A 20341-nucleotide genomic window follows, 5' to 3' on the forward strand; every position below is an offset into this window, starting at 1 on the left:
GGAGTGTGCAGACCCCTAGACCCCACAGTCCCTCAGGCGCTCCCAGGGGTCTCCCGGACCACGGTCGACGCCGCCGAGCCCGTCCTACCCGAGGTCGCACAAGGGCCGCTCCCGGGTAATGATTCTTTGGAAGACTTAAGAAGAGCACCAAGGAGAGAGGGTGGTCGAGGAGAGGGGACTAGAGAAGGTGGGGGCGGACAGAAGAAACCATGTAATACCACGCAAGTCAGAAACCGGGAACAAGGATCAGAGAATAAGATTTACCCACGCGGATGCTCGAACACTCCCACTACAGCCGCCCTCAGCACATCAACTACCGGCTTCAGCCAGCCCACGCCACTGGCGACACAAGGACAAACGCCTATTTCCTGCGACCAGTTTGGAAACCATCCGCTAATCCGCACGGCGAAGCTTTCAATCAAGTCAGTCATGCTCTGGCCGACCAATGAGGTGGTAGGCCCTGCCCTCAAACCCTGCTCTGATTGGCTGAGAATCCAGGAACGGGCGTTAACCTCCAGGAAATCGTGGCAAGATGGCGTCCCTGGATCGGGTGAAGGTTCTGGTGTTGGGAGACTCAGGTGAGCCGCTTAACCCACGCCTGGAACTCCCGACACGCTCTAGCTACCCGATACCCCTCACTCTTCGCTGTTTAACCACCAGCTTCCTAGCGTTTGGGTCCCTGGCCGGAGTCCTTTCCAAGACCTTAAAACTACACTTCCCAGAGGACTTTGCTCTAGACGACGTGGTGGCGTGGCGGGAGGTGGGGGTCGCGGAGCCCGGGGCTTTCTCTGCCTTTGCTTTTCATTACCCTGGTCTCCCAAACGAGAGTGTATTGTCAGTTTCTGTATCGCTCTTGTTAGGCAGACAGAAGTTGGTAAAACCGCGCCTTCAGAAAACTTTGTTCATTAAGTAAAATATATACTAAGAATACACTGAGACGTATCAGCGTCTTTAATTCTAAAATCAGACCTGTAACTCCATTCTACAGATGATAAAAGTGAGGCAAACTGGTGCGAACCCAGTATGTAAGCTGTAGCTTGCAATGTGATATTAGATGGTAATCATTAGATTTCCTTCTTCCTTATTCTCATCTAATAGTTGAATTCCTATTAGACTTTGAGATGTACGAAACAAATTTGATAAGCACCGCACTCTGAAGCAGCCCAATGCTAAGCACAGTTTAATTTAGGGTCAAATCTTTTTTATACCTTGAACATTTTATAATTACTATTGAACCCTTCATTTCCCTCTTCTGCCTCATTATCCTACTCTTTCCCATTTCCAGTTCTCAAGAACTTGAATGTTCCCTAGCCATGCATTTTATAGATGCGCATTTCTGGAGATGACCATTTGTGCTCTAAACAGACATTTGCTGGATGCTTGGTAAAGAGGACATATGCACCAAATAGACAACCTATTCAATTCCAAGACTGAAGCCAGTCTCCCCTCTCCCCAAAAAGAACTTTTTTGACATTTCTCCTTTTTATAAGTTTTTAAATTTATTTTTGAAATTATAATTAATTAGAATGTTTCTCCCTACCTTTTCTTTCCTCTAAACCTTTAAATTTACCTCTCCCACTTTTCTTCAAATTCGTGGCATCTTTTTTTAATTAATTGTTGTTTCGTGCATATCTATACTTGCATATACATGTATATTGCTAAATATAACCTGTTAAGTCCATATAATGCTACTTGTTTTCAGGACTGATTGTTTGACACTGGACAGGCAGCTAGTATGTTTTTCTCTGTCCCATTCCCAGTTTTACTCTGTTGTCTGTAGTTTTTGGTGTAGGCTTAAGCCTCATGGGGTTTTTTTCCCCCTGTCCACTGTGGTGTGTCCATTGGTGTCATCCTTGTCCAGCTCATGTTTGGGCATGCTGGTGAGATTTCATGGGTGTGGCTTCTGATATTACTAGGAGACACACTCTCAGAGCAAACTCCCTGGTCCTCTGCTCTTAACAGTCTTTCCACCCCTTCTTCTGTAATGTCCCCTCAACAGTATTATGGTGTGGGAGTGTTTTGTAGATGTAGCCACTAGGACCGGGCCCCACAGCTCTGCATTTTGATTGGTATGGCTTTCTATAGTGGTTTCTGTCTCTTACAACGTGAAGTTTTCTTGATGAAGGGTGAGGACTACATTTATCTGTGGGTGAAAGGACATCTGTTTATAGATTGGTATTAACGTTTCAAAGTTCTTACAGAAGTGAATAGTTAGCACTTCCTCTTCCCTAGGATGTCACCTCATCACATTGCTGAGAGCTTCATTTCCTTTTGTCTAACATACCCCAAGCATTTAGTTCATGGAGAAATAAATAACTACATAATATTAACACACAGAAATGCTTATCCTGGTTTAGTTACGCCAACTTTGGGCTCAAAGCTTATATCAAACTGATAATTAAAGCCTTAGATATACCTCTCTTATAGTCTATATGTAAAAGAATATAATGGAAACCTGAGAAAATGTTTGCTTCAATTACACAAGATGTTTAATTTCTTTAAATATGCGAAGAGATCATACAGGGCTGTGATAATTCTCCACAGGAGAGCACTTGCCAAACATGTGCAAGAATGTATATTCAGTATTCAGTATTCAATATTCAGCTCACAGGATGACACAAAAGGTCATATAATTTAATAATGCTAAAACCCATTATCAGTTAAATAGGCAGAGACCATTAGTAGAAAATTCATAAGAATGAGAAAAATTGATTTGCAAACATGATCATAATGTATATCATTGTGGCTTTTTAATTACTTTCTACATAGCTGAGAACTGAACCCAAGTTTCGTCTTCAGAAGCAACAAATGCTCTTAATGGCTAAAACATCTCTCCAGGCCTTCCATCTTGCATTGTTGTTGTTGCTGTTGTTGTTTGGGCCATAGAGTTGTTTGAGACGTGGTCTCACTATATAGCCCTGGCTAGTGTAGAACCAGGCTGGTGTAAAATTCAGATGTATCTGTTCCCAAACTTCTTTTTAAGGTGAAGTCTCCCCTTGTCCTGGAGCTCCTGAGCTTAGGCTACCGGGCTAGCAAACATGAGGGATTGTCTGTCTTTGCCTCCTCAGCACCGGCGTTACAAGCATGCACCTCTGTGTTGTGTGTCAGTTTTGTGGATGCAACTCCGGTTCTCATGCTTGTAGGGCAAGCACTGAGCCTCAGCCAGTTTTTACTGTTTTTAAGATCACAACAACAACATGTTCATAGAAACCCCCATATGGCTGGCAGTAGTGATCTAAGGTGATTTTTCCTGTTTATACTTTCTCAGTTGTTGGAAATACAGCTTTCCTAATAAAAAGTAACATGAGTTGTAGGTCCATATGTAATATTGCACACAGAGAGATTTCCTGAATTTTTTGATAGAATTCGCAATTCATAGCCAGTTAAATGAATGAGTGACTCCAAACCAGGATGTGAATAGACGGTTCATCCCTTTCCTCTCCACCTAGCCCATCAAGAAGTGCCTTTTAGTGTTAGTGACAAGATTGCCTGAGCACAAGAGATCTAGAAAGAGATAAAGTAGTGCTGCAGAATAAAAGGCCATGATGAAGAAAAGAGAATAGGATTATTATTATCATCCAGAGGATAAATCTGGGGCAGAGTGGTTAGCTGCTTTTTAAAAACCTACGTGTGAGAACTAAAGTCCTTTGAGTATGGAATCATGAGGCCTGTCACTGACGGAATTCAAACAATTTTGTGAGATATTCCTGGCTTACAGGCAGTAGTATGGATCTACGTGTTTCTCTGACCAGAGACCTTGTATCTTCCACAGGTGTTGGGAAATCTTCACTCGTCCATCTTCTTTGCCATAATCAAGTGCTAGGAAATCCATCATGGACAGTGGGCTGCTCAGTGGATATCAGAGTATGTGTTCTTGTTTTAGTTTTTTTATTACTTAAATTATTTATTTATTGGCTTGCTTTTTCAAAATGGGTTTCTCTGTGTAGCTTCGAGCCTGTCCTGGAACTTGCTTTGTAGACCAGGCTGGCCTTGAACTCACAGAGAATCCTCTGCCTCTGCCTCCCAAGTGCTGGGATTAAAGGCGTGTACCACCCCCACGGCCTTCAAATCACATGATTAAATTACAAGAATTAATTAAAAGAAGTAATGATAATAACTGTGATTGATTTAGCTTCTACTGTGTGTCAAGACTTTATTGTCGTTTCTTATTTAGTCTTTAGTCATGGAAAATAAAAAAAAAAAAAAAGATTCCTTCAACACATGAAGCTAAATCAACACATGAACCCAGTTGTCTGATTGTACAGGCTTTAATTTTAATCTCTGTATTTTGAGAATTCAGTTAATATCCCCCATAAATAATTCTGCCTAAGCCTGTAGCTCTGAAGCCACAAACGTGTGCCCAGAAGTTCAGTGTAAAGGCAAAAGCTTCCAGAGTGTCCTGTAGATTGCCTGTTCTCTGTCACATTAGGTATTCAGTGCAGTTTTCCCTAAATTAAATGTCAGTGCCTAGTTCCAGGCAAGTCTGTCATCTGTTGGCACATCTTCTTACCATTGAATTAAGGACAAATATGGGGCCTGGTTAGAACAACTCAGCAGGTCAAGGCCCTTGCCATCAAGGCTAAGGACCTGAATTCTATCCCCACTAACTCAGATGGCAGAAGGAGAGAACTGACTCCAGCAATCTGTTGTCTGGCCTCAACATGTGCGCCCTGTCACACACCCCCCACAAACATGCGCACAGTAAATAAATAGACATAACAGAAAATGGGCACAAATAAGGAAGAAATGGTTATTAACAGCTATTTTCTTCTGTTCTTTGGGGCTATGGTATAGGTTCTGACATGGTTAAAATTTTCCTATTCAATTAATTATTCCCTGTTAAGGGAATCTATTTTCTCTAGCTGCTTTTTTTTTTTTTTTTTTTTTTTTTTTTTTGCCATTATTTTTTAATTGAGCTTTACATTTTTCCCACTCTCCTCCTCTCCTCTTCCACCCTCCCACTCTCCTGACACTCCCAATTTACTCAGGAGATCTTGTCTTTTTTCCCTTCATAGGTGTATGCATGTATGTCTCTCATAGGGTGTTTTTTGTTACCTAGCTTCTCCAGGGTTGTGGCCTGTATGCTAGTTTTCCTTTGCTTTATTTCTACTATCTACTTATGAAGGAGTACATAGTGTAAGGAGTAAGGTTTTCTCCTCCCGCCACTGGTCTGGTCCTGCTGCCACGCCAGCCCCAATTAACACACAGAGACTCTGTATTTGATATAATTCTGTTGGCCAGGTACTAGTTTCTTATTGGCTAGCTCTGTCTTAAGTATTAACCCATTTCTGCTGATCTATGTATTTTCACGTGGTCTTCTCTTACCGGGGAGCCGGCTGGCATTCTGCTTTCTCCAGACTCTCCATCTTGACTCCTCCTTACTACTTCCTCTTTCCTCCTCGTCTCCTAGTCCCTCCTATCTTCCTTTCCTATTGGCCAACAGTGCTTTATTCATTAAACAGTATGAGAAACATATATACAGAATGACATCGCCCATCAACATAGTATATTTGTCTTTCTGGGTCTGGGTTACCTCACTCAAAATGGCTTTTCCTAGTTCCATCCATTTGCCTGCAAATTTCAAGATGTCATTATTTTTTACAGCTGAGTAGTACTCCATTGTGTGAAAGCACCACATTTCCTTTATTCATTCTTCAGTTGAGAGGCATCTTTGTTGATTCCATGTTCTGGCTATTATGAATAATGTTGCTATGAACATAGTTGAGCAAATGTCCTTGTAGTGTGAGTGTGTATCCTTTGGGTATGTGCCCAACAATGAGGTTGCTGGGTCTTGAGGTAGACTTATTCCCAATTTTCTGAGAAGCCACGAGCTTCCACAGCATTCAGATGCTTTTTTAAGGACTCTTTTGGTCTAGTGTTTTGCAGTAATGCTAATCTAACCTACATCTTAGTCTACCTCAGTCACATTCATTATCCTATTCAGAAATAGTACTGTTCATATTTTCTTTTCTCAAAAGACATCCCTCTTCCGTCTGTCTCCTCATCCCTCTATTCCTTCCTTTTGAATTTCTAGTGGATTTGCTGTTTATATCTTTAAACCTCATTCCCATATACCATATATCCTTTTTTGTTTTTCATTTTTCATAGCTGCCTTCTAGAAGATGCATTCACCTCTGCCTTCCAATTGACTAAACACCTCCATTGTGCCTAATATAGTGTTAATATGTATGTACATTCTGCTTTTGAAGTAGTATAATTTTTAACTTTTTGAAATGTCCATTCACTTTCAAACATCAACTTTTTCAAAATCTTATTTTTCATTGTGGATTCTATTTTTAATTAACTCATTTTCCACATAGTCATTTTGTAGTTTCTTGTGGATTATAGTATCTTTTAAAGTGAGGTGAGCATCCTACTTGCTATATATGTTATCTTACTTTACAGAAACATATCTTGTATGGCTTGTAATTCTTGGAAAATGTTCTATCTTTCAGAGATTTTTTTCCTTGTTATGTGTTTGCCTAAATGTATGTCTGTGTACCGCATGTGTGCAGTGCCTTCAGAGGCCAGAAGAAGGCATTTTATCTCCTGGGACTGTGTTTACAAATAGCCATGAACCTCCGTGAAGTGCCGGGACTAGAATCTGGGTCCTCCCAAAGAGCAGCCAGTGCTCTTAATCACTGATCCATTTTTCCAGCTCCATGTTCATATTTTTCTTTAAAGAAATAAAAACAAAAAACACGCAAGAAGACCTGTGTGCTATGTTATACAAGTATCCTTGATTTGTTTTATTTCTGTTGTTGTCAGGGACCTAACAAATTCATTGATGCTCAGAATTCCTGTGCCATCAGATTCCCCTACCACCTGACTGTGGCACAGGCCTGAGGTTTCCGTTTCTTGTGTATCTTTCATCTATTCTATGGCAGCCTACCTATAGTCAACTGACAGGATTCCCTAAACTGTAGGGATTAGTTAGTTATTTTAGCTACCTCCTCCTCTGACTGAGAGGCTTGTCCAGAGTTCATATTTCAAGATGGGGATGGCAATCTATTACTTATCACTCACCCACACATACTTTTTTCCTTAAAAGAGTCCACCATTCCTGGATTCCCACTAACACAGCCCTAAAGCTGTGTCTGAGTCTGTGTCATCTCCCTCATCTTTAATTTTAAGGTTTTCTTAGCAACTGTGAATATCCCTTCCTTTCTCTTTCTCAGTCACTGGTTTATGTTCTCTCTCTTTCCCTCTCTCCTTTCTCCCCCTCAAAATACTTTATAGCATTTCTCTGTGTTTGGAATAGAAAAAGACTATATCATTTTAGCCTAATATGTTCTTACATTCTTAGCTGTATAAGAAAACCAGGGTCTGGGTAATGAACTCAATAGCAATTTTATCTAGGTTTGGGAGATCAAGTAATATATTCTGGACAAAATTTCCTTTAGACTTTTCTAACTCCCTTCCTAAGAACAATCATAGCACATTAAAAGGAGGCCCTGTATCAATTGCCTTTTCTACTTAAACAGTTACCTTAAACTAATCAATATACCTCCTGAGGCCTAATTATATCATTTATAAGAGAGAAGAAAATTACATAGCTCTTGACTTTTGTACAATTTTCTGCCTCCCCTTTTATCTTTGGCTGACCCTTCATTTCTGACCCCACTCGGGGCTAAGTAGGCTCATGTTATCACCTTTTGTCCTGTGCATTTTTCTCTCTGTCTTATTAATGTGGCTAAAATCTAGTACATTTTTAGGATATGTGTACCTATGATAATCTTGGTTTCATTCCCATCCCAGGGGAAGTATATCACATTAAGTACAGTGTTTGTATAGGAATTATATTTGTATATGGTATTGGGGATTTGACCCAGAGCTTTGTGCACACTGAGAAAGCACTTTACCACTGGCCGTATCCCCAGCCCAGATATAGAATGTTCTGTACATATATATTACTTTAAAAGTACCCTGTACTAGTTTATTGATGAGAGTTTTTATCCTGAATGGTTGTTGAATTCTATTCATTCTGTCTTCATAATAATCATTATTTCCCTGCTTTATTCTATTTATTAATTTTTAAACACTAAACACACCTTGCCATCCTGAACTAAATCCAAACTACCACCACCACCCATGTGCCTTTACCTTTATTTTTATTTGTACAGGTGTTTTACCTGTATGTTGCTGCTATGTACCATGTGTTTGCAGTACCCTCAGAGGCCAGAAGAGGGTGTAGGATCCTCTGTAACTGAGTTACAGACTTCTGTCAGCTACTGGGTGGGTGCTGAAAACCGAACCCAGGTCCTCTGAAAAAGTAGCCATGAGTCCCTAAACCCTGAGCCATCTCTCCAGCCCTACCCTCTTCAAGCTTGTCTTGACATGTTAGTTTAGATCAATTTTATGGTATCTAGACTCAGTTATCTAGTATGTTTTTCAGATATTTGCACCTAAATTCATGAAACATACTAGCCTATTTACTTTTTTCCAATTTCATTGTGGGGTTTTGGTACTGTGCTAACCTATTCTTCAAAAGAACTTTGTAAAATTGATGCTATTTATCCTTTGAATTTACAAGTGAAACTGTGATGTTCTACGTGGGAAGTTTTTAAGTTTAGTAAAGAGAACAATTGTATTTCTTCTCCTGTTGATTTTTGGAGTTTTGTGTTTGAAAAAGAATTTGTTCATATCAAGCAAATTGTAAAAGTTATTACTCTGTCTTAGTTTCTTTCAGTAAGATAATTGAATAATACAATCATTACTGAAAATCCTATAAATTGTTTTCTGTTTTTTTTTTTTAACTCTGATGAGTACTTTATATAGCCTTTACTTTTTAAATGTATATGTATTTATGGAGGCATATGTAGTGTGGCACACATGCGGTGATCAGAGGGTGACTTGCAGGAGTTTGCGGGAGTGGTTTCTTTTTCTTTTCCTACCATATGAAGTCTAGTGATAGAATTCAGGTTGTAGCAGTTGAAGGCAAGCCTCTTACTCAGCAAATGATGTTGCCAGCCTGGGTGCTCTTTTCTTGATCAGTTTTGCCAATGGTCTAGCAAAGACATGTTTCTGTTTTGTTACTTTTCTATATGTTTTGGGGTTTGGGGGGTAGGGGCAAGGGGATATATGTGCACATGTGTACAGGGCATGTGCAGCCTTATGTGGGTACCTGTGGAAGCCAGAAGTTAACCTTGTTACTCAGAAACCACCCATCTTGCCTTTTGAGACAGGGGCCCATCAGACTGGAGTTCACCAAGGGGGCCAGGCTGTATGGCCAGCGTCCCAGGAATCCACAAATTTCTGCCTTCCCAACTTTGGGATTATGATAACATGCTACCACACCCAGTTTAAAAAAAAAAAATGGGTGCTGCGGGGGGTGGGACTCAGGCCTTTATGCTTGCCCATCAAGGCTGAGCAATCTCCCTATCCCTGTGTTTGTTTTGAATTTCACTGTGGTGTCCATACCTCTAGGTTTAATTTGCTCTTTTTTCAAGCTCCTTGAAATGAGTAGTTGTTTCATTGATTTCTTTCAGGCTTCTCACAGAGCTCTGAGGCACGGAAATTTCTGTCTAAACACAGCTTTAGCTGCCTCGTTATCATTCAGTTCAAAACACTGTCTAATTTCCATTGTGATTTCTCCTCTGGCTCATTTGTTATTTGAAATGTGCTTCTTAATTTCCAAACATTTGACAGTATTGATGATCTTATAATTACTGGTTTCTAGCATATTTTCACTGTGCTCAGAGAATATATACTATATAATTTCATCCTTTAAAATTGCCTGAGATTTGCTTCATGTCTTGTTTTATGGTCAATTTTGTTAAATAATTGTTAAGTATTTCATATCTAAGTGAGAAAGGATGCATATATGCATATTTTGTCATTGTATACAGTGTTCTTTCTATTAGGTCAAGCTTGTTAAGTATTATGTTTTAATTATCTCTACTGGATTGCTTTTTCTTATCTACTTGATCATTTATAAGGAGTAAATGATATAACCTTTCACTGTATATGTAAATTTGTCATTGTCTTCTTCCTCATTCTTCTTGTGTAATTTGCCTGTTTTGAGATTATATCCTGGTCTGCCATTGTTTAAATTGCTTGAAGGACTTCCCTGGGTTGAATTCTGGTTTTCAGGCTTGTGCAGCAAGCACTTTTATCCCCTGGATTTGACACTTTATCACTGTAATATGTCCATTTTTTTGTCTGCCAGTGTATTGTGCCTTGAAGTTTATCTTCTCTGATCCTGAAATAGTTTAAACTAATTATTTTTTTGTGTTTCGGTAGTGTATTTTACTTCCATCTTCCACTTAACTGTTTACATGCCATGTCTTTCTGTTGTGTCTCCTGTTAAGTAGGAGGATATAGACTGTTTATTTTAATGGTCAGTCTAATAGATTTTTTTTCTTTAATTTGGTTTATGGATCTTGCTCCAGATACTCTAATTTAGAGATATACATGGCACCAAAGCATCTGCATTTTAAGAAACATCTAAGGTGATTAAGCAGAGATAAATGGGATGCTGAACCAGGTTTCCCGATAAATATAAAGATTGTCAGTGTCTAGTCTGGTTGCTCACAGAAAACTGCTGGGGATGCACAGTAACAACAGAGAGGAGGGAGCATAAACAATGATCCAAACTCCAAACAATACTAGTTTCTTAGGTAATGGTAAAGTAATTGAAAGGAGTTTGGGGGATAAGCAGGGCATGTCATAGTTTTCAACCCAAAAACAAGAGTGTTGAAGGATAAGCAGCATCTGAAAGTTGTGTCTTTGGGAGAGAGGTAGTTATTTTTACTATAGAAAGGTAAGGCTAAGATGTAACAGGATTTTATAATCATAGAGTAAGACTGCATAGGAAAAGTAGAAATTCTTGGAGGAAGGAAATGATTGAGGTCAAATGATTAGTTTGAGGACAAGAATGTAAGCGTTCTAACAAAGCCCCTCCCTCATGTGTGTTTAATGAGGAAAACAAGTGTATGAATGTCCTGAGTGTATCTGGACAGCAAAGATTCCAGAACAGATGTTGTCTCTGCAGGGTCCTCTGCGTGAAAGGAGGCTTGATCATTTCTGCAGTTAATGCTCTTGTGTAAGTTCTAGAGAGCACGTCAGCCAAACTAGCAAATTCTCAAAAGAGCTGACTTCCTGGAGTAACATCAATTCCCTTAGAAAATCTCTGCTCTGGGGGTTACCAAGTTAAGAGTTTCCTTGAAATCGTGTTGGACCATAGGGTTTGCTGTTGTTTTTTCCATTACTTAATGTTAAGGACTCTGGATAGATAGCATGAAACTTTCCAAAAGGAAACTGGAAAAAATTCTGGAGGAGGAGGAAAAGGGTCCCAAGAGCAGAGTAAATAACCACAACATATATGCAGAGGTCCTATCCCTGGGAGGCCTGCACTTCCCTGAAGGGAAACTGAGGAGCAGTGGACGGGGGGAAAGGGGAGAGATGAGGGGTGACTGGGAAGAATGGAGGGAGGGGAGGATGTGTTATATGAGAAAAGAACAAATAAAATAGAAAAGGTGATGGGGAGCTATAGTAGACAGAGCTCACGTAATATGTGACTGGTCTTACTGGAACCAGTGTGGTGCGAGGTGATTCCCTTAAAGCCAGTCTGACCTGAATTGTGTTGTTGAAGAATAAGGCATTGGGGGCTGAAAGAGGCCTAGCTTGTATTAGTGCTCATCTCTGCCTTCCTTCTCTAAGAAGCATGTGTTTCTTGAGCAGTGGCATAAGTAAAAGACATTTTGAAAGTATAATCTAAAGTTGTCATAGAAACATAAATCACTATTATAATAAAATGAGCAGTTGTTCCCTGTACAGAAATGTTTAAAATGTATAAAGGCCTTATAAATGTTTTAGAACAGCACTTCCTGAAGCAGCTTTTATAGTACAACCACGGTATCTGTTACCAAGCCTGCAAGAGGGGACTCTCTAAGTCTGAAGTAGATGCTTGAATACCCCCTCTTCAGAACTCTTGCATACAGTTGCCCCGTGTAACTCACTTTAGATATGTTAAGAGGGAACTAAAAATAGAGAGGACAAAGGTGATAATGTGATCATTTCAGGTGTTGCATGAAGTTAATGAATTTACTCTGTAATTGTAACTGTTTATATAGACCAACTTCTTCTGTGTGGAGGCCCATAATTGAATTAATTGAGTAAGGAGTTTTATTTGGTGGTATTCTTCATTCACTCCTGGTTCTGACTTTGTTACCTGAAATCTAATGGACTGATAAGTGCATGGCTACTCCTAGTAATGACAACAAGATGTTTAGAGCTTAATCTTTTCACAGATTATAAATAAGGAAATTGATTTGTCATTTCTAGTTCCCTTTAAAGGGATTTTAACTCTCTAACTTGTACATTGCACGCAATCAATACTTATTGAATTTCTCTTTGGGTAACGAAACAATGTGCAGGCACTGGGAAAAATAAAAAGGCGTAGTTTTTATCCTCACTAGAGATATGAAGTGGATTTACTTAGAGGGATAAGGTTTCTATAGAGTAGTCTCTAAAGTGACAATAATAATAATAGCTAACATTTCTTTAGTGCTTGCTTTGGTTAGGGACCCATGCACATAGTAGTTCATTAATTTCCCACAACTCTGTAAGGTGGGTATTGTTGGTGCCACGTTCAGCACAAGAAGCAATTTAGGCACAGAGGCATTGTAGGATTTGTCAAGGCCTTGATGCTAGCAAGTGACAGAATTGGAATTCAAGTCCAGACACGCTACTCCAGAAGCCTGTGATTCTTAATCACAACTTTACTGCCTCTTATTCCAGAACAATGTAGGGAAATAAGTATTCCAATGAAGCTCAATGTGGCAACAAATTTGAATTTACTAAAATTAAAAAATTAGTTCAGCAGTTGAATGAGCCATAGCTGGATGGTTTGGTAAGTTACATGCTGCTGCAGTTGGTCCTGGACATGCCTATTGCTGAAGACAGTGCCACAGGGCAGCACTATGAACAAGGTGGTAGCAGTCTGAGAGAAAGTGAGAGATGTGTAGAAGATGCTGATGATTGGGTGGTCCAAGTTACTGGGTAGACAGACTTAACCCTCCTCCCAAAGGCTTCTATCACAGGTTAGAGAGAAGGAAATTATAAGAAATTCAGTTGTAAAGATGGTAAAGGGTGCATCTATGAGCTATCTAACTGAATTTGACCAGAAAGCATTTGATAATGAGAAGCTAAAGTTCAAGATAATTCCAAATTACAATCATGTGCTTAGAAATCATCCTAAACCAGACAACCAGTGAATTCAAAGAAAAAATAAAGGAAAACCTTGGGGTGCATTTAAAGAGTACCTGAAAGAGAAGTCATTGAAAAATTAATCAGAGTAGAATATAGCTAAAAGGATGGACTACTACATGAGCAAACATGGGCATTCCTGAAGGGAGCGACATTGAACTTCACTATAAAATGCCTGTGATACAAGGTAGAGAGACAAAACAAACATTGGGAAGTTAGCACTATCCTTTGATGTGGGATTACATATTAGTGGCAAAAACCCAATGGATTGACTGTGCAGCCAGTCTTTCATGAATGTTAGATGTGAAAGAAAGGAAAGAATTGTGGGGGGGGGGTGTCTTTTTTAAATAGAGGAAATGAGCTTGACTGAAAGCAATTGAGAAGTTACTAGAAAAAGCGCAGTTGGCAGTAGCCTCTATCCCATTAATTCAAATGTCCAGGACACCTGTTGCGAGTAAGGTTTTTCCCTGGTGCCTGGTCCCTCCGGCACCAGCCCCAAATAATACACAGAGACTCTGTATTAAATATAATGCTGTTGGCCAGTTACTAGTTTCTTATCGGCTAGCCCATTTCTATTAATCTAAGTATTTCCACATGGTCTCATCTTACTGGAGAGGGGTTGGTGTTGTGCTTTCTCCAGTATCTCCATGTTGACTCCTCCCTCCTACTTCCTCTCTCTTTGTCTCCTAGTCCCGCCTATCTTGCTTTCCTATTGGCCAGCAGTGCTTTATTCATTAACCAGTATGAGAAACATATTTACAGAATGCCATCTCCCATCACACACCCATTTCATCTTTTAGTGCTCTGTTTGTCCCACTTCTCCTTTTCTCCCAACACTCTCCTAAGAATTCCTACTGTTTTTCTCTTTCTAGAAGTAATTCTATAGGCACAGTTACTAAATTGAACTTTTAGCATCTGTTCTTTCTTAATGTGTATCATTTCCTTTATTAAATGTATTTCCCTTTATAAGTTACACTGAAGCACTCAGATGAAGTGAACCCGTGTGTGGTTGTGATAAGTTGTTCAGTAGACATGTGAGAGGGCGTGGTACTGAGGAGTGTTGCTCATTGTTGAGGATTCCTGTACAGTCCTGCCTCCTGTTGAGAAAGCCCAACTGATTACCATAAACCCTTGAATGTCTCTAAGTATCAGATCCTTGGTGACTTGATTTAAATAATTTTTTTTAAAAAGCTTCTTATAGTTAGGCATTACTCTGCCTGTCATGTTAGAGTCTTAATATAACCGCAGATCCCACTTGTCAAGAGCCTTGCTTAATACAGTGTTAACTTCCTTGTAACCTGCAGTTTTAAATTCTTAAGACTCGCTGCATATGAATTCATTTACTTGAGTATTAATTAAGCAAATTGGGGAGGAAGAAAAACTTCTCTTTTAATTCTAGAAGGGAATTTGAGAAACTGGTTTGGGAAGGTATTTTGTGGTAGAGGAGAGTGTAAATGAGTCATCCGAGTGGCTTAGGAGTATGTATACACAAGAAGGCATGATCTGTATGAGTTGTATTACAAAAATACAGGTTTTGATCTTGTCTCAGAAGCTTCAGGACAATACAAAATCTATAGTTCTTGTTCCAGTTTTACTTTATCTGACAACTAGCTATACCTAGGAAAAACAGAAATATAGTAAGCAAGCTAAGCATAATAAAACCTTGAAGGATAGCATGCCGTAAATATATTAACAAACATGTTCTGGACATAGCACTATTTTCTAGAAATTCAAAGATGAATAGGACATGACCCCTGCTCTCTCAAACTCCCAGTGTGAGAGAAGAGACAGTGGGTGTTCAGTGAGAAAGTGCAGACAGTGAGATGTCAGCATGTAGAGAGAGCAATAGAAATATAGAAGGACAGAACCTAGCATGCCCTGGCTTGGGGTGTGAGGAAAGGCAAGCTCAGGAGGGGCTTGTGGAGATGGCTAAGCTCTTTCATACCAGATTACATACTGCCTATTTAAATAGTTTTTCTTAGAATCTTTGTAAAATGTTTTCCATTTCCATACCTTCTTAACCTTTTTTGTTTTGATGATTTGGCATAATTGTGTGTTATCAGTTATTTAAGTCATATAGCAAAATAGCAGTGTTTTTGTTGCAATAATATAACATTAATTTCCATTCTCTGAAACAGTGTCCAATGTCTGTGACTGTGCTGTCATCATTTTCCATCTTGTTGTCTTTGTATGTTCCTTATCTTCTTAAAGCCAGTGTGACTCTCCCTGTAGAGTACCGCATGTACTCAAACGCTTTCCTGGCCAAAGGACTTAGAACTAAACAAATGAATACAGCAAAATGCAAAGCAACCTGTTGAGTATTAACATGTGAAGTTTAGTGGATTTTATGACAACTTTTAAACAATTAAGTTGTCCTTTTTGTCATTATTGTTCTAAAGCCAGTAGCTGCTTTACAGATGCATCTCTTTCATCGGAGGCTTGGCTTTCATCAGGGCAGGTTCGGGGTAGAGGTGTAAGCCTAACAGCAGAATAGTTCCACTCTGTAAAATCAGCAGTTCTCCAGTAGAGAGTTACAGCAGAATCGTTTGGAGACGCATATGCCTGGACCTCACCCTCCCCCTGCCCCCAAAGAACCTGATTCTGCTCTCTTGGATTTTCTTCTTCTCCTCCTCCTCCTCTTTGTCCTTCTTCTTCTTTCTCTTCCTTTTCTTCCTTCCTCTTCTTCCTCTTCCTCTTCTTCTTCCTCTTCTTCTTCTTTGGAAGGGAGGGAAGGAATACCGACATGTAGAGAGTCAAAAAGTCCCACATAGCCAAGGACAACTTCAAATGCATAATCCTCCAGCCTCAACCTCTCAAGTGCTAAGATTATAGGTGTACAACCCACCTGGCTCTATATACTAATTTTTAAGTTCCTTTGAGAAGTCTGATGTCTACTATCCTTGAATCATCATACATCTGGTTACTGTTTGTCAGGATAGTTCCTAAATAGTAAAATAGGCAATAAAAGTCTAGATCATGAGGAATCGAAGGAGACCTTGAAATTTATTGGGCTGAGAAAGCATAAGGTTGAGATTATTCCTTCTAACTACTTTGTGAAAAACATATTGGTGGAGGAATGCTTCTAGTAGAGAAACTGGCTAAGAGACTATGTTAGTGAATTAATTCAGGCAAAGAAGTAAACATCTCCCTAAAAGGTGATAGTTAAGGTTGTGATCAAAGAACAGAGTTTGCTGACAGAGCAATTGTGTAGTGGGGAAGGAATCCAAGTTTACTCCTAATGTTTTGACTCAATTTATTGGAAAGATATCTCAACAAAAGGATTGCCCTTTGTTAAAACTGTAAAACTTGGTAGAGGAATAGGTTTGAGAAGAAGACAAGGATATCTTTTTTTTTTTTTTTTAATAGATTAACTCTGAAATACCCATTAGACATCTCTAGTGGTCACCTGCTTAATGTGGTAGTCTAAAACTCCCAGGATTTTCAAAAATTTTTGATTCATCAACATATGTAAATTCATAAGTGTAGATGAAATTTCCCAAGAGCAGGAATTGGCAGAGAAGAAATAGAATAGGACACTACAGCGGCAGAGGTGAGAGGAATAAGGAGAAGCTAAGTGACCCTGAAAAAGACCAGTCAATAGATGGGAGGAACCCACAGAGCATGGTGTCACAGACGCTAAGTGAAGAAAGGTTGCAAAGCCCAGGCGGTAACTAAGAGCTGGAAGAAGATGGAAACTCACTCAAACTCACTCCACCATTGGCATTAGCAACTGTGGAGATGATTGGTAATCTTTTTGTTGTTGTTGTTGTTGTTTGTTTGTTTTGTTTTGCTTTGTTTTTTTGAAGCAGAGTTTCTCTTGTGTAGCTCTGTAGCCTAGGCTGGCCTCAAACTCACAGAGATCTTCCTGCCTCTGCCTCCCCAGGGCAGGGATTAAAGGCATGTGCTACCATGACCTGGCTGATAATTGGTAATCTTGACCAGAAATAGTTAAAAAGAGAGATCATGTGAAGGCCATATAAAAAGGAATTCTAAAGAGAATGTGATTCCATGGCACCTGATGCCCTCTTCTGACCTCTGGGTACCAGGCATGTACATGGTACACATACATACATGGAGGCAAAACACTTGGGCACATAAAACTAAATAAATATTTGACAAAGGGAATGTGAGGGCCAATAAGATTGCACAGCATGTAAAGTGCTTGCTGCCAAACCTGGTGACCTGAGTTTGATCTCTGGAACCCACTCTGTAGAAGGAGAAAACTGACTTACACAGGTTGTTCTCTGACTACCACATGTACATCACACTATGTGCCTCCCAATTTTTATATTTATATTCATATATATATATATATGCATGAAAAAGTATAGCATCTTCTAGTCATAAGCTGCACCATGAAATCTCAACAATTTAAACAAGATCTACATAAAGTCACAGTTGACATGCCAATGTGGAAGGAGGAAGTCTCACAAGGTCCCACGCCTGGATAAAGAGGTACAGATAATTAATGGTCAACCCTAAACATATCTACATACAGAAACACTAAATAGACTCAGTAGAATGTATGTATACACACACAGACACACACAATAATAATTGCATAAATTTGAAAAGGAGTTGTGGAGTTGGAGGGCAGAAGGGGAGAAGGAAGGATGGAAATGTTGTAAATACAGTACTCGTGTATTAAGTTTTCAAAAAAGAAAACGTTTTTAAAAAGTGAGGAAAAATAGAGCTGGAAATAGATAACTTTTTGGAGGCTTTTTCTAAGAAAATGAACAGAGAAACAGCACGATAGCTGAAGAAGATGAGGCATATTTGTATGTTGTTGAGAATTATCCAGCAGAGGAAAAAAATGCCATGCTAGAGAGCAGGAAGAATGGTGTGACTGCATTTCTGCGTGATGAAATGGGATGGAATTTACAGCACAGAGGATTCAGACTTAGCCTTAGGTGCACAGACAGCCTAAGGTAATAGCAGATGGAAAGTAATCCTATGGGCATACATTCAAGGGGGGAGAAAAGGCAAGCAGAGGAAGTTCTTCTTTTATTATTATTACTCTAGCCTAGGAAACTGTGTTACCTCTTTTTGAGCCTAGAGAAAAGATACTAGAATTTTCAAAAAGACGTGGAAAGTATAAAAATTATTATGAGGGAGAGGGGAGTGGACAGCAGAATTGATGGGAGCATGACTCCAGGGACACACTTGAAATAGAAAAGAACTCAGTCTGCTAGGATGTAGTTTTCTGAGCTGCACATTCAGGAAGCTGAATTCCAGGGACAGAGTAGAGGAAGAAGAGCCTGTGGCCAGGATTGGGGTTTTGTCACATGAATGTGGCTAAGAAAGATAGTAAAAGAATGGGTCATGGGATTTGTGCTTAGTGGGAAAAGAACTAAAACTCTGAACGCAGGAAGGGAATTGTCCAAAGATGTTCCCGTCAAATACAGGGTCCAAAGGGTGAAAGACTTGAGTGGGAACAGTCAGGAGCGGGCATGAAAGCTAGGAGGAGGTGGTAATCAGAGGGCAGGGGCTGAGAGGAATGGCGTTGCTTCTAACTGAATAGGGGTGCTCACCAGTTGTATGGAGGCTTTAATGAGTATTTTAATTAATCTATTAGGTTCATGACTACAAAGAAGGAACCCCAGAAGAGAAGACCTACTATATAGAATTATGGGATGTTGGAGGCTCTGTGGGCAGTGCCAGCAGTGTGAAAAGCACAAGAGCAGTGTTCTACAACTCTGTCAATGGTAAATTCTTTTCATTTCTGCCATGTTGTAATGGTCTATGAGTGTGGACTATCTGAAATGAAGCGACATGGCATGCTGGGTTTATCTCACTATGAGAAAGCTGATGTGCTTAAACTCTTGATTTAAATCTGCATTTCGTAGTCTAATTTTTTGTTAGCCTCCATTGTCTAGCTGGGACATTGTTGCCTTGCTATAAAGTTACTCCATTTTTATCTTTTTGTGTATATGTGTATAATATATTCATTTCAGAAGCTCAACAGTAGTAATTTTCCATATATCTTTTACAGGTCTTTAGTGATATTTATCCCTCTCTGTACTGTTTCCTCAACCCTGATCTTCCACCCCAACTCAAGTTTAACTCTTCTTTTTTCCATTCTTCCCTTTTAACTCTTAATGCTGGTTCAATCTATCTCATCTCCCTTTAAACCCCTGCCCCCATGACCCCTTAGTAATTTCCCGGCCTCTGTAGGTATTCCAGATGAACTGTATCTGAAAATAAGTACCCTTTCTGTCTTCTCAGTCTGGTGACCCAGGCTACTGTTATCAGTAGAAAGCCTATGAAGTGTCTCCCTAGCCCCCTTAAGTTAGAATATATTCTCATCAGACATCAGTGTGACTCTGTCAGTTGGCCCTAACACTTCAGCTTAAATGAAAAAAGTCTGTGCTCTTAACCACTGAGCCATCTCTGCAGCCCACATTCCTACTTTACTTTGTCCTCTTACTCTTCTAATGGCATGTTTCTTCTAATTGAAATGAGATTGGGCATATCCACAGCAGTATACCTAAATCAGTTCATTCTCCCTCCCTCCTTGTACTTACTGAGCTTGTCCTTGTTGATCGTAAGATAAGAGGCGCTGATGAGTACTGACATTTTACCTGTTTATTTTAGGTATTATTTTAGTACATGACTTAACAAATAAGAAGTCATCTCAAAACTTATATCGATGGTCATTGGAAGTTCTGAATAGAGATTTGGTTCCAACTGGAGTCCTGGTGACAAATGGGTAAGCCTGGAAATACTTTACAATTGGTTATAAATGTGATTGCAATTCTCAAAATTCACTTTACAAAATAAAACTTGGGAAAGTGTGTGATTGGTTCTATATTTTAGCCTATACATAGTCTTTCTATTATCTGAATGGCATCTTTCATGGCAGTGGTTTTATTTTGATGAAATCTAATTACTTAAGTTTTCCTACTCTAGATTTTGCTCATATCTAAGAACTGTTATCTTAATCTCAGATGACACAGATTTTCTTCTGTGTGTTCTTTCTATACGTTTTATAATTTGGGGTTTATATTAGATTTATAATCTGCTCTAATTTTATATAATATGTGTGATTTGGGCTTATCAATTTAAAATTCAAATGTCACTTGTTCCATCATCAATTGTTAAAGAGTATCCTATCTCCATTGAGTAGCCTTCA

At 39.4% G+C, this 20341-nt stretch overlaps 2 protein-coding genes across 2 annotated transcripts in view; one reads left to right on the forward strand and one right to left on the reverse strand.

The window, feature by feature from the left end:
* Gtf2e1 (general transcription factor IIE subunit 1) overlaps positions 1–414 on the reverse strand; it is a 33329-nt gene extending 32915 nt beyond the window's left edge. The window contains exon 1 of the mRNA XM_051191452.1: positions 265–414. The gene's annotated coding sequence lies outside the window, so the exon portion shown is untranslated. The remainder of the gene's footprint in view (positions 1–264) is intronic.
* Positions 415–430: 16 nt separating this feature from the next.
* Positions 431–20341, forward strand: part of Rabl3 (RAB, member of RAS oncogene family like 3) — a 31137-nt gene continuing 11226 nt past the window's right edge. The window contains exons 1-4 of the mRNA XM_051191453.1: positions 431–578; positions 3773–3864; positions 18785–18914; positions 19804–19918. Of these exons, the coding sequence (XP_051047410.1) occupies positions 533–578; positions 3773–3864; positions 18785–18914; positions 19804–19918 (383 nt within the window). The 5' untranslated portion in view covers positions 431–532. The remainder of the gene's footprint in view (positions 579–3772; positions 3865–18784; positions 18915–19803; positions 19919–20341) is intronic.

Source organism: Phodopus roborovskii, unplaced genomic scaffold, assembly GCF_943737965.1.
Source record: "Phodopus roborovskii unplaced genomic scaffold, PHOROB, whole genome shotgun sequence".
NCBI lineage: Eukaryota > Metazoa > Chordata > Mammalia > Rodentia > Cricetidae > Phodopus > Phodopus roborovskii.